The sequence below is a fragment of the Grammomys surdaster genome, unplaced genomic scaffold (assembly GCF_004785775.1).
Source record: "Grammomys surdaster isolate TR1022 unplaced genomic scaffold, NIH_TR_1.0 126121, whole genome shotgun sequence".
In the NCBI taxonomy this organism is placed as follows: domain Eukaryota; kingdom Metazoa; phylum Chordata; class Mammalia; order Rodentia; family Muridae; genus Grammomys; species Grammomys surdaster.
Window position 1 is genome coordinate 183,623 of NW_021620929.1, and position 14,246 is coordinate 197,868.

At 48.6% G+C, this 14,246-nt stretch overlaps 2 protein-coding genes across 5 annotated transcripts; both read right to left on the bottom strand.

Annotated features, from left to right (window-relative positions):
* Positions 1-185: 185 nt before the first annotated feature.
* On the bottom strand, positions 186-7,321 carry Decr2 (2,4-dienoyl-CoA reductase 2). 3 transcript variants are annotated; one of them, XM_028756488.1, is made up of 9 exons: positions 6,974-7,321; positions 6,105-6,173; positions 5,177-5,228; positions 4,518-4,653; positions 2,637-2,761; positions 2,469-2,562; positions 2,197-2,301; positions 1,530-1,741; positions 186-701 (listed from the first exon to the last, which is right to left on the bottom strand). In XM_028756488.1, the coding sequence occupies exons 1-8, from the start codon at positions 7,051-7,053 to the stop codon at positions 1,530-1,532; spliced, it is 873 nt and encodes a 290-aa protein (XP_028612321.1). In that variant the 5' UTR covers positions 7,054-7,321; the 3' UTR covers positions 186-701. The 3 variants fall into 3 exon arrangements, with proteins under 3 accessions (XP_028612321.1, XP_028612319.1, XP_028612318.1); XM_028756486.1 differs by having other exon boundaries at positions 186-746; XM_028756485.1 differs by having other exon boundaries at positions 186-789.
* Positions 7,322-8,773: 1,452 nt separating this feature from the next.
* Positions 8,774-12,565, bottom strand: Nme4 (NME/NM23 nucleoside diphosphate kinase 4). 2 transcript variants are annotated; one of them, XM_028756501.1, is made up of 5 exons: positions 12,464-12,565; positions 11,164-11,297; positions 10,891-10,992; positions 10,649-10,761; positions 8,774-9,193 (listed from the first exon to the last, which is right to left on the bottom strand). In XM_028756501.1, the coding sequence occupies exons 1-5, from the start codon at positions 12,546-12,548 to the stop codon at positions 9,070-9,072; spliced, it is 558 nt and encodes a 185-aa protein (XP_028612334.1). In that variant the 5' UTR covers positions 12,549-12,565; the 3' UTR covers positions 8,774-9,069. The 2 variants fall into 2 exon arrangements, with proteins under 2 accessions (XP_028612334.1, XP_028612335.1); XM_028756502.1 differs by lacking the exon at positions 12,464-12,565 and adding an exon at positions 11,782-11,868.
* Between the last annotated feature and the right edge of the window lie 1,681 nt (positions 12,566-14,246).

Below are 14,246 nucleotides of genomic sequence, written 5' to 3' on the forward strand. Positions count from 1 at the left end.
GGGAAGAGGGCATGAGGGGGGAGGACTGGGCTCAGTTGGTGGGAGGAGGGCATGAGGGGGGAGGACTAGGTTCAGTTGGTGGGAAGAGGGCATGAGGGGGGAGGACTGGGCTCAGTTGGTGGGAAGAGGGCATGAGAACCAACCAAGCTAAAGAGACATAGAAAAAAGACAGGAAACAATCACTATTTCAGTGATAGAATCAATCTTTTAAATTTTCTTTTTAGAGACTTTTACAAATTCCAACTCATAGATATTTTTATAGTAAAAAAGATGATTTTTACAAGAAAATGCATTTTCTTTTTCTGGCAAAATCATAGGAACTCTTCACATACTGTAAGCAAGTATCAGGCTAGGCTCATGATCTGGTTATTCCTACTCAGGGTGTGGGTAAAGAGAGCCAACACTTGGAAAGAGCTCGATCCCAGAGGCAGGGCCAGTGGGCTCGGATTTCCCATGTGACTGTAGACCTGTGTGAGGCAGAAGGTATTCCCCATGAAGAACGCTACCTCCTCAAAACAACTGACTTAGGTACAATGTTTACGTGTCCAAAGATGTATCTTGGCATGGAGGATGTAGTTCAGCTGACTCTGCTGGTTTAACACGCTCGAAGCCTTGGGTGTGATCTTCAAAGATTGCAAAAATTGGCAGGATGGCTCTTCTGTAAAATCATCTTCAGCTACATAATGTACATGACATCCTATCTTTAAAAAGAAGACGGTGGATATCCATGGGAGAGCTCCCCTTCTCTGAGAAGAAAGGGGAGGGGAGAGGGCTGAGGAGAGGGAGGGACTGGGAGGATAAGAGGGAGAAGCTTCAATCAGGATGTAAAAGTTAATTAATTAATTAATTAATAAAAATTAATCATTAATCAACACTAAATAAACTTTGTCCTCTGATGAACTTATAAGGAAGAAGGAGGAAGAGGAGGAAGGGGAGGAGGAGGAGGAGGAGGAGGAGGAGGAGGAGGAGGGTGGCTGGAGAGATGGCTCAGCAGTTAAGAGCACTGACTGCTCTTCCAGAGATCATGAGTTCAAATCCTAGCAACCACATGGTGGCTCACAACCAACTGTAATGAGATCTGATGCCTTCATATGAGCAAGCAAGGCCCGGAGCAAGCGAGGCTGGAGCAAAAGGGAGAAGGGGAAGGGGAAAAAAGAGAACGTGGAGGAGGAGGAAGAATGAGAGAGAGAGAGAAGAAAAGAAAAGAAAGAAGAAAAGTTGTATCCCAACATGTACTTCTGTAATCTCCACACTCCAGAGGCTAAGATAGGAAAATTGCAAATTCAAGGCTGTATTCTCCAATAGGGACTAGGTAAGGTCACTGGGAAAAACCCCAGTGTCAGGAGCCCACTTTCTTCACATTCTTTGATACTGTGTCTGACCACCTGGCACAGGGCCCCCTCTGTGCCAGGACAGGGGCAGGGATGCCCCTATGAAAAGTGACTGGTAGCTTATAGCTGCATTTAGTAGAATAAAAGATGGGGCATCCAAGGACATGGGGACCCCAAGAAGTGGGAACAATGCCTTACCTACAGCTTAGCAGAGGAGGACTCAAACTCTAGCAGTCGCTTGATGTCATTTGGGAATGTCATCCAGCCGCCACCATCAACCACCAGCACAATCCCTGAGATATAGGAAGCCAGAGGGCTAGCTAGGTACAGCACTCCGTGGGCGATCTCTGTCTTGGTTCCGAGTCTTGGAATAGGACTTGAATTTAATTTCGAACTGGCGTTAGGGCCTCCTGGAAAGCAATAGGAATCAGACCCCAGTAAACCCCTACAGCACAGTGTCTGCTGCTCTCTCCCTGACCCAGATCTGGAAACAGTGGTTGATCTACCAAAGCCAACAGCACATGAGGCAAAGTGATGCCCTTTGGACATTGGAGACTCTCAGAGTAGGCCAAGTTAGACAGAGTAGGAGGTTAAACATTTAGATAGCTTCTTGACTTGAATAAGATTATTGTTGTTATTGTATTTGTTTTTGAGACAGGGTTTCTCTGTTTAGGCCTGGCTGTCCTCAAATTCACTCATGCTATAGACCAGTCTGGCCTCAAATTTCTAGAGATCTGCCTGCCTGTGCCTCTCAAGTGCTGGGATGAATGGCCTGTGCAACCACCGCCCAGCAAGACAGAATTTTTAGGTCCTGCTACAATTCTAGAAGCTTTAATGTGTGTCTTAAACGCCCAGAGGGACTTACCTAATCGCCGCATCCCCTCAGTGCCACTGATGGCACCAGGAGCTAGGCTGTTGACACGGATATTCTGATGACCCCATTCCACAGCCAAGTGTCGTGTCATAGCATCTGCGTGAGAGAATGCATATGGAAGTGGAAATTGTGAGGCTGTTCTGCTCTGGGGTAGCCCAAGTGCCAGTGTGAGCTCTATAGTGTCCACAGCTAGGATCAAGTTCATGTGGAGACTCTCAGCCTCTAGGGAGAGTCAACGGAGGCAGTCCACAGGGCACACATACCCACAGCTGCCTTGGCAGCGCCCGCATGTAGCTGCAGCACCTGACCCCGCATACTGAGGGTGGCAGTGATGTTCACAATCACTCCTCCATGGTCCTGAAATGTATAAGGAATGGCAATGAGCAGGTAGCCAACAGGAGGAAAGGCCCTCCCGCCAGGAGGATACACACCCGGAAGAACTTCTCGTAAAGCACACGAGACACATTGAAGGTGCCAATGGTGTCAATGTCGACCACAGTCTTAAAGGCGTTGAAAGACAAAGCACTGGCAGGGCACAGGAAGTTTCCAGCTGCACCTAGAGAACAGAAGGAGAAAGCTGGTGGCCTGTGGCTCTGAGAATACAGGGCTCTAACAGGCTAAGCCCTGTCAAGAGTATTAAAAGGAGCCTGAGGGCAGTGAGAGTATGGAGACCCTTAAAGTGGTCTAAGCTAGACAAGACAGGACACCACGCACTCAAAGGACTTCTTGGGCAACAAACACAGAATAGAAGACTATATGCCAGGAAGAGGAGTCCTAAGACTAAGTATGAAGGCAGCACTTGGGGGCAGAGGCAAAAAGATCAGAAGTTCAATGTCATTCTCATGGACATAGTAAGTATGACCCTAGCCTGGACTATAGGAGATTCTATCTCACAAAAATAGGGAGATGGATAGATAGATAGATAGATAGATAGATAGATAGACAGATAAATAGATAGACAGATAAATAGATAGACAGATAAATAGATAGGTAGATGACAGTTTATTGGTTTGTTTGTTGGTTGGTTGGTATTTTGTTGTTGTTCTGTGTTGTGAATGTGACCTTATTTGAATATAGAGCCTTTAGCCAGGCATGGTGGCACATACCTTTATTCCCAGGAAGCAGAGACAGGTAGATTTCTTTTCTTTTTTCTTTTATTTTCTTTTTTTATTTTGGTTTTTCGAGACAGGGTTTCTCCGTGTAGCCCTGGATGTCCTGGAACTCACTCTGTAGACCAGGCTGGCCTCGAACTCAGAAATCCGCCTGCCTCTGCCTCCCAAGTGCTGGGATGTGCGCCACCACTGCCTGAGGCAGAGTTCTCTAAGTTCAATGCCAGCTTGATCTACCAAGTGAGTTCCAGAACATTCAGGGCTACCCAGAGAATCCCTGTCTCAAAAAACAAACAAACAAAAACCCTACAAAGCAGGAAATAGAATGTTTATCATCAAGTTGAGATGATGCTGAATTAGGGTAATGCACTAACTGATTTTAAGATGTAAAGGGAACTAGGGTTTTGCTTACTTGCCTAGCATGTACAACGTTGTGGGTTCAACCATCAGGGTAGAAAGAGAATATGTAAAGACACAAAGACACAGAAGAGTCACATGAAGATGGAGTCAGAAATCGGGGAGACACAGCCACAAGCTACGGGGCACTAAGAATTGGTACAGCTCTGAAAGCCGAGATAAAGCCCCAGAGCAATTGAGCAGAGCTCTGATGGCACCCTGATTTTAGCTTGTAATGGCACTTGGTCATCCCAAGGAAGCTAACATACAAGATGTTTACATTTTTATTTTTTAACTACTTTTTTTTTTTTTTGGCTTTTCAAGACAGGGTTTCTCTGTGTAGTTCTGGCTGTCCTGGAACTCACTCTGTAGACCAGGCTGGCCTCAAACTCAGAAATCCGCCTGCCTTTGCCTCCCGAGTGCTGGGATTAAAGGTGTGAGCCACCACTGCCCGGCCCCAAACCACATTTTTTTTAAAGTAGACATTTCAGTACACAAAAACAACCCGTATGTGACTTAGTCATGTTCAGAAGGCATCCAGGGTAGCTTAGGGTTTACTGACCCATGACTTGGAAAGAGTAAAGGTAGTTCAGGACAGAGCCTGTACTTTAGATTGTGCCTCTGGCAAATAGAAAGGTCATAGCTGGCCAGGACAGACGCTTTAGCCTGAGTTCAGTCTCTAGCAATTGTGAGGCCAAGTTGAGCCAAGAGAAACACCTAGGCTCTCTGTCACATCACTGCCCTTGGAACAGAGTTCTGGAGCTTCCAAATTATCAGAGGACTCTGGCCTCACTAATCCAGACTCACAGTTAATGAGGATGTCGATTTTGCCAAATTCTTTCAGTGCTTGGTCCACAGCAGCCATGACAGCTGGGGGAACTCGGACATCCATAGACAAAGGGAGGCACCGCTTCCCGGTGGCAGCAATCAACTTCTTAGCGGCCTAGACAGCAGAGAGAAAGAGAGTTGGATGGCAGCCTCAGCCCAGAGAAGCAGCCTCAGCCTGGAGTAGCAGCCTCAGTCTGGAGTAGCACACCCATTAAAACTTCATGGGAATAAGTAATCTATGTTACATTAGGACCCCAAGTTTGTTGGGGTACCTGCAAGGGAGACGTAGCTTGAAAATACCCACCTCCTGAGGCCAGACCCCTGGTGGATGTTGGTAAGACATCCTGCATTCTCTATAACCTGTCACCTGTCCCAGGCCCCACCTTCTGCCTATCCTCCAGGCCATTCCCCCTGGACCTAAGTGGCTGAAATGATGGCCTTTAACACTGATGAGCCGACTGAACTATTCTAGAACCAGATGACTTCTAAGACCGTGATCCAATAACCAAACTTCTAAAAAGGTCCAGGGGATCTCTGAAGGTCCACTTCCACTGAGTTCCTCTACGCAAGAAGAAACAGATTTTCTTCTGCTTCTATCCTCTGGGTCTCAGGACTTTCCCCCACAGACTTCTTCTCACCGTGGACACTCTTGGCAGACTCCGGCTGACGATGACAGTGTGGCAGCCATGCCTACAAAACCAGATGGCAGGCTTGAGAAGAAAAGTATAAGGGACACGCCCCAGGGGGCTCCCACCAGGTACTACTACAGAAGGAACTCCCCCAAGTTTCTTAGTTTCTTGGCCTGAGCCAGGAATCAAGACTGAAACATGGCTGGCAATGGACACTGCTGAGTAAGTCTAGATAGACTTCTGGATGCCATGGCTGCCCACCCCTAGGTTTCTGTGATGTGTCTCTGGCTTGAGATACCCTGCCCCAGATACCATGCACATGGCAGAGTGTAGTAGGTTACTGGTGCCAATCCCATATCTGTGCAGGGCCTGCCTGGGGCACTGGAGTGATGGACAAGGAGCCCATTTTGAGAGAGGGAGCCTCCCGGTGACAACAGTGTACATGACCTGCTCCACAGGTTTTCACAGAAGCTGCACTAACTTATCTAGACTTCATGACTCTGAATAGACAGAGCTTTGTTCTACTAGAAGAAACTGCACAAAGCCACCGGCTTTCAATAATAATCTACTACGTGGGCCAATTCCTGTGGGACTTGCGTCCAGCTGTGAGAAGCTGAGTCATGGGGAGGCCTGGAGAAGGGTTCTTCTACCTCCACCTCAGCCCAGTTCTGAGCCTCCACCAGCTTTGCTAGCAAGCTGCTAACCCTCTCAAATAGGCCACAAAACCTATGCCCAAGAGACACTGTTCTCCCACGACAGCAGCACCCCATCAACCTACGAGGCTCTGAGGCTAGTCACACACAGTCTCACTCACTTCTAGGAGACCCCCAAAGGTCCTGCCTTCCCCTCAGGGCAGCATTCAACCATTCCCCAAAATTTACCAAGATCCAGACAAAGGGAGGTAAGATGGCAGTGAGCGTTCTAGAGTAGTGTGTACCTCATGAAAATCTCGGCGATCCGGAAGCCAATCCCAGAACCACCACCTGTGATAAAGGCCACTTTATCCCTTCAAAAACAGGAAAATGTAGTCATTTTTAAAATATATTTATTTGTTTACCAGTGTGAGTGTTTTGCCTGTGTGCCTAGAGAGTTGAGTCCTCATGTGGATGCTGGGGACCAAACCTGGGTCCTCTGCAAGAACAGTAAGTGCTCTGAACTTACTCAGCCATCTCTCTAGTCCCTAGAATCTACTTTAAAACAGTGTTTTAGCTTGATGGTGGATGCATGCCTGTAATTCCAGTCTGTGAGAGGTGGAGGCAGGGGGACTAGAAATTAAAGGACAGATTGGTCTACAGAGAGAGTTCCAGGCAGCCAGGGCTTCACAGAGAAACTCCATCTCGAAAAACTATAGATAGATATTTCACTGTTAACTGAAGTCAATACATAAGTGGCCCTCGGAGACCTTTTACCCCATGAACTTCCACCCAGTGTCATGATAGAAAATATGTTCCCGATGAGCAAGAAACTCAATGGATTTGCTAGACACAAATCCCCAGCCATAAAACTGCAATCTTCAAAGTCGGTTATTTTTAGGCTTCCTAAAAGTTCGGAGGTGAGGGAGAATATTTAGCCTAAAATTTTCTGTGTAATAAGTTACCAAGTGAGACATGTTTTCCAAAGTGAGCAAGCTTCCTCCCTCAGCCTCTCATCCCATCCTCCCAGAACCCCAAGAAACTTCAGATTTATGATTGCCAAGAAACGGGGTACTGAACATCCGTCCTCTGTGCTGTGACACACGACGGCAGATTCGTTTTGACCCCTGTCCCCCAACTCAAGATCGCTCCCTGGTTCCCTGCTTTAGCTCACTGGAGAAGGTCCGGGCAGAAGAGGTGGTGGTATTCAGAAAGACAATCATCCTCCTCAACGTCGGGCGGTTGCTGTGCCATGATTGCTGTGTGCAGTCCGGGGTGGAGAGGTCAGTAGAACCGGGAACGAGATCTACTTTTCCAACGCAATACACAACATTCTGCAGGCTGCTCGCTCCGCCCAGAAGATCCAGGACCAAAGTCCTGCCCCCAAGCCACCTTGCCCACCAGACTCACGGAACAAGGACGCCCCACCCCCAAGGAGGTGCCTCGGCCCTCACGCCTTCCTATCATACACCTTCTTGCGACTCTCAGCTTCCAGCTCTTCTCACTCAACCAGGCGGACACCCCGCCCTTGGTGGCGCGCAGCCTGCTGGGACTACGAATGGGAGGAGGCACTGATGGAGAGGCAGAGGGGTGCTCTGGCCAGTTAAATCCCCAGTTCCTTTCCTAGTTGGTGTCGGTGCAGCCACTTAGTCCATGTACCCAAGCTGGCCAGGCGGCGTGGTATCAGCTGAGAAAGTCGGGACTGCCTCTTGGTCACTCCCTGCCCCACCCCAGTGCAGAAGATCCGGAGCTTGCAAACCCAATAGCTCCCTCTCGTGGCTGACTCGGGTGGAAATCCAGAGTGACCCTCTTGCTGGCTAGCAAGGATCATTGGACTGAAGTTCAAGCAAAGCTGCTCAGGCAGAGGCCAACGCTGAGTCCCATTGTCTAGATGTCAAAAAGTGAAATGACTTGTCAAATTAGCCTCAGAAGCGGTCATGATATATTTACTTCTGTATCAGTGACTCCAGGATCGGGGGTGAGATGTGACTTACATGTATCGATGTGAAAATAAATGGACATCAGGCAGTGGTTGTCAACATGGACCACATCAGGTCAGGCTTGAAGGATGCTCTCTCATGCCTGGGTTGCGTTGTGGGAGAGATGAGAGTAGCCCTTGGAGTGTAAGCCTCAACTGTTCCAACTTCAGGAGACCTGACACACAATACCCACAAAGACGGGTGTGTCCTCCTATTGCAGGCTCACTGGGCCTTGAAGAAGCCTCAGGCCCCATCTATTCTTTGCTGCCAACCTCTCAAACGAATCAGGTGTGCAAGAGCTGTACCAGCACCAGCGAAAGAACTCTGTGTGGATTCTTAATTTCATGGGCCCTGAACTTTTACTGGTTCATATATTTTACCAAAGTCAAGGATCTTCCTTCTAGGGAGTAAAGCTCTGAGCTTCAGGTCTACTGTTTACACATGCGTAAAAGCACTCATTAGAGTGCTTGAGTAAAGCAATTTCCTCCACATATGACATGACCATGGAGCATCATTGCTGTGGTGACCTATAGCCTGGACCTATAGTCGTGCCAATGGAGTAAGAGGAATATGGTGGTAGCTGGGACTAGGGTAGTAATCTAGGCATTATACACTTGCCTTAACTCCTCCCCTAGCACCTCCTACTCCAGGGGTCTTGGGACAGGGATGCTAGGGTATATGGGAGGTAGGTTAACTGAAAGCAGGAGTCCATCAGGCTCGCTGTCACTGTCCATGCTGGGAGGGCGAGCGGGGGGATCTTTCAATGATTCAGCTGTTCTGAGGTCACCCATGCTTCTGTGGCTTATCTTTTATCCATGTTCCCATAAGCCAGTCCAATGAACTCATGGGTTCACCAAATGGGAATGGTTGAATTGTTACTCTGGTCTGTTATTGGTGCCCTACAGGGGGTGGGTGGGGGGGTGAACAAGCGTTTGTTCATATCTCCCAGAAAAAGGTCACACAATGCTGAGATAGGGGAAAGAGTAAGTAGACCATTTCCATTTTAAGCATAAAATTTTAATGTCTCTCCTTTGAGGCAGGCGAAGTCACCTTTGGCAATGCCCCAAAGGTTGTCTGGCACTTTTGTATACAAGGATATGGTCCAATATTGTGCTGGCTTAGGGTACAAAAAGGCACATAAAGTTGAGACTTAGACTCCCCTGGGTTGGAGCTGGACAGAGAGGGAATAGGGCATGGTTTGGGGACATGGGAAGCATGTGGATTTGAGTTCTTGTTGACAGAGGTAGTTGGTCACGGATAGGCCCTGAAGTGCAGAAGGCAGTACAAACCCTCAGGCAGGGTAGCAGCTGCTATGGTGACCACCATCTGCCCAGTTCAACAGTTCGCTGCTCTGAAACCATAGCTCGATCTCTCTCTGGGCCCCGTCCACAGAATCGCTAGCATGGATGACATTCCTGTGAGAGGTGGGAAAGGTGAAGTCCGTGTCTCGGGGACAGGGGCCTCAGGGATAACTTGCCTCTAGCCTACTGCCCTCTGTCAGGGGAACAAGGTGACTGTATAGAAGAGAAAGGGATTTTGGAGCTGGTTACAGTGCTACAATCCTGTAACAACCAGCTCTGAAGAAACTGAGACTGCAGGATTGCCTTGAGTTCATGGCCAGTCTGGATTAGAGAGGGAGACCCTGTCTCAGAAAGGAAGAGCGGGGCTGGACAGATAGCACAGCAGTTAAGAGCACATCCTGCTCTTGCAGAGAACCTGACCTTGGTTCCCAGCACCCAAATATGGTGGCTCACAACTACCTGTAATTCTAGCTCCGGGCATCTAACGCCCTCTTCTGGCTTCCACAGACACTACAGGCATATGCACACACACAGTTAAAAATGAAATAAAAATAATAAAAGGGAGACCAGAGCTAGAGATGAAACTCAGTTGGCAGAGTGTGCTTGCTTGCCTAGCATGCACAACCCCTGAATTTGATCCCTAGCGCCGTAATCCAGTACTTGGGAGGTAGAGACAGGGATAATACAAACTCGTGGCCGTGCTCAGCAACCTAACCAGTTTGAGACCAGCCCAGATTACGTTCGCTCCTATCTGAGAAAACTGAAGGGAGAGAGGAAAGGATGTGTAGTAACAGGGGCTGGACATTTGCATCTCTCTTGGCCTCAGTTTCTTCCAAGCTCAGAGGCCAGCCTATACACCAACTTCTGAGAGCTGCCTCTCACTACCAGTTATCAGAGACGCCCCTCATGGTTGGTGACCAAAACAGAATACTAAGCCAGGAAAAAGTGATTTCAGTCAGGCATGGAAGCCTACAGTAAGCTCAACGCTCAGGCAGTAGAGGCATGAGGATAAGAAGTTCAAGACAGGGGCTGGAGAGATGGCTCAGTGGTTAAGAGTACTGGCTGCTCTTCCAGAGGTCCTGAATTCAATTCCCAGCAACCACATGGTGGCTCACAACCATCTGTAACAGGATCTGATGCCCTCTTCTGGTGTGTCTGAAGAAAACTACAATGTACTTATATAAGTAAAATAAATAAATCTTTTAAAACAAAAAAAGTTCAAGACAGCCTGAACTACACAATAAGCTCAGAGCCAGTCTGGCCTACCTGAGAACGTATCTCCAAAAAAAAAAAAGGCTTTTCTTTCATTCCAGCAAGATACCCACTTCTCAAGAATCAATCTCTCTCTCTCTCTCTCTCTTTCTCTCTCTTCTCCTTTTTGAGACAGGGTTTCTCTGTGAAGCCCTGGCTGTCCTGGAACTCCCTCTGTGACCAGGCTGGCCTCGATCTCACAGAGATCCGGTTGCCTCTGCCTCCTGAGTGCTGGGATTAAAGGCATGTGTTACCACCTGACTAATACTGACCTTCTTTACCCCACATTGGGAGACTCAGGGTATCAGGCCTCCATACCTGCTGATGTGAACACTGAAGTCGCCCCTGATTGTCCCGGGGGCTGCCTCTGTTGAGTCGGTGTGTCCTATCATGGCCCTTGAGATGTGGACCACATTGTGGCCTTCCCAGACCTGCAGCACAGATATGGAGGTTCGAGAGAAGTTGGGGACCTCAGGTGACCTGGGCTCAATCCAAGCCCTTTACTTTGCTTGGGGGAGGACACCCCAAGTACCCTTTCCATTGCCCCTGCCCTGCTGTACCATGGCCACCACAGGCCCAGAGCTCATGTAACTGATGAGGGCTGGGTAGAACGGCTTTCTCTGTAGGTCTCGGTAGTGCTCAGCAAGGATGCTCTCTGGTGCCTGTGTGGAAAGAGGGGTTATACCAACCCTTGGAGAGCTGGACCCTAATTGGTGTCCTGAGTTTGGGGCACCTTTCAGACACAGAAGCTAACTCCACAATGGTTACCTCCCAACCCTTGCAACTGCCAGTGCTAGGAGACTTTAGGGACACCACAGCCCAAGGGCGAGTACCTGCAACATCTTCATCCCCACCAGCTTGAAACCCCGCCTCTCAAAGCGTTGTATCACAGTCCCCACTAGCCTCCGCTGTACCCCATCGGGCTTCACAGCAACCAGGGTCCGCTCTTGGGGCCAGGGGGGCCCTCCTGTAAAAAAAAAGGACAGGTCAGGGTTGAGGATGGTCCATATTTTCAGGTCTCTCCCACCTAGACTCCTGACGGAGCTCAGACATCACAGGACTGGAAAGTGCCTGCCACAGTACACAGACAAATGGAAACGGAAGCTGCCCTGGCAGTAGCAGAAGCTGCCCAAGGTGGAGATGGTTCCCTGAAAAGGCTCAGGTAACTTAAGGGTCAGAGAGGCTTGGTGATGATGCCCCTCTCCTCTAAAAAGAAAATTTGAGTCTAGCCTCACATGACTCCAGGTATCACTGTGTGAACCCCAGGCCTGCTTGCAAGGAGTGGAGAAACAGCATTGAAATCAAGGAGTATTATTAGTGTAGGGTGTCTAGGCGGGCTGAGGGCTGGGGACCAAGGAATAGGGCTTAATACGGTCGGGGAGAGAGGACGATTCACGCTGTAGGATAGAACATAGCTGCCAGGGGTTCAGGCTGCCCCTCAGGACACTTACGGGAGTCTGCAGTTGTCCTCGAGCTCCTGCTATAGCCAGGGCATTGAATGTTTCTTCCAAGACCAAATGCTACTTCTGAGAGGGACCTAGCCCCTGACTGTCTCACAAAAATGGACCAAAGTTAGGAGAAACACAAGTTAGAGAGGAGGGATCAGTCTCTATCCTCAGGCCACAATGGAGGCCCACTAAACTCAACAGGCTGAAAACAAAAAGGGTGGGGGTGGTGTCTCCGGAACTTGCAAGTTCCCCAAGTGACAGGAGACCCAGGGTAGCCCCAGACCGCTGATGCCTAATGGTGCCTTAGTGAGACTATTCATTTTCCAGGGTTCATGAAAGGAATACTGATTATCTGGCTCTCAGAAAGCGCCCCATGAATGGATAGCAAGGGCCGAGACCCCAGGAAATGGCCGGGCTGTCTTAGGCCTGCTCTGGCTCAGGTATTTCAATACCCTGGCAATAACCGTTCCATAGAGAGAACGTGGCCCCATAACTTTAGGAGCCACGCGTCTGCGTCTCCCCGCATAGGCTTTGGCTTTCTTCTGCTAAAAGCCCTGCCCCTGGCTGCTGAGGGTTGGACTTGCACAGTCCTCCGGGACAAGACCAAGCCTTTGGCTGTCGCACGTGCGCAAACAAAGGCCGCGCAGCCGCCATCCGCCCAGTTCCCCACGGGCACAGGACTCACCGGAACTGGGGCGCACCAGCAGGCACTGAAAGCGTGGCCCGCACAACAGCGCCCGCAGCGCGGCGCCCCGGAACAGGCAGCCCATGGTGCGGGCTGGCGCAGCGCGGAATGCAGCGCGCAGAGGGCAGTGGGCGGTGCCACGCATCGACCCGCCCCGCCCCGCCTCCACCCCAAGGGGCCCACTGGGGCCCCGCACCCTGTCCCCTCGAGCTGGTGGCCTTCAAGCACTAATCTCCGCTAAAATCAGGGTGCAGCTCAGTGACGGAGCGCTTGACTGTCATGCGCAGAGCCTTGGGTTCGACCAACCCTAGTACTGCAGGGAAAAAAAAAAAAAAAAAAAACGAAAACATTTATATATAAATGTTATAAAATGTATATATAAATTTTACAGTTGCCCTTTCAGTTTTTAGATTATATACTTGTTTTCATACCGCACAGTCCAATATTGTTATCTACTTTATGGAGGAGTAGCCATCGTAAATACCAACTGGCTCTAACTAGGTTTGACAGTTGGACTATTTGTCAGTTCTGTTACAACATCCATCCTTTTTCATTTATCTATTTGTTTACTTATTTACTTATTTATTGGAATTTTAAAGTTTTGTTTCAATCTCTCTCTAGATTAAAAAAAACATTTTTTTTTAATTTACTAGCGGGGTGGTCATGACTTACTCCTTTAATCTCAGCCCTCAGAAGGTAGAGGCAAGCTCTCTGAGAAACCCTTTCTCAACCCATCCCCAAAGAAAAACTATTTACATTGAAGAGTTGTGAGCTGTCCCGGATGGGTGCTAGAAACCGAACTCAGATCCTCTGGGAGAGCAAGTGCTACTACTCTCTTAACCACTCAGCGTCTCTCCTGCCCCACCTGGGGCTGGGAATTGTTTTGTTTGACTTTATGACAAAGGTCCTTGCTGCTGTCCCTGCATTTCATACATAGCAGTGGCTGGCTTGGAACTCATGATCTTCATGCCTTCTGTATCCCTCATGCTGGGATGAGAGGGATGCTCTCCCAGACAAGGCTCAAATTATTTATTCATTTAACATTTATTTTATTATGTTATGAAATAGACTCTCACAAGCTGTGTGAACTTGAAAAAAATATTCTGCTAGGACTGCAGAGGTGGTCCAGGGGTTGAGAGACCTGGCTGCTCTTCCATGGTTTGATTCCCAGATCCCATACAGTAGCTCACAACCGTCTATACCTCCAGATCTAGGAGAGCTACCACACTCCTCTGAGCTCATCAGGTACCAGGCAAATAGGTGGTGCCCAGGTAAAACATGCACAAGGAAAATAACCAAACAACATAAACTAATTAAACAAAGTTTGGCTTAAAGACTTAAATTCAGCCGGGCAGTGGTGGCACACGCCTTTAATCCCAGCACTTGGGAGGCAGAGGCAGGTGGATTTCTGAGTTCGAGGCCAGCCTGGTCTACAGAGTGAGTTCCAGGACAGCCAGGGCTACACAGAGAAACCCTGTCTCGAAAAAACAAAAACACAAACAAAACAAAACAAAACAAAAAAAAGACTTAAATTCAATCCCAGTGCTGAAGGGGGAAAGACAAAACAAAGCAGAGAAATGAGGCTGCTCTCATGCTCAGACTGGCTCCGACTCCTGGGCTTAAGCTATCTTCTGGCTTCAGCCTCTAGCCCTCATTAGCCTTGTCTCTCTCTCTCTCTCTCTCTCTGCCTTTAATTTTAGTGCTTAGTTCCTTAATATTTAAATGTTATCGATAGGGATTTAGGTCTAATTATTTATTTAGTTAGTTTTTTATTTCATTTGTT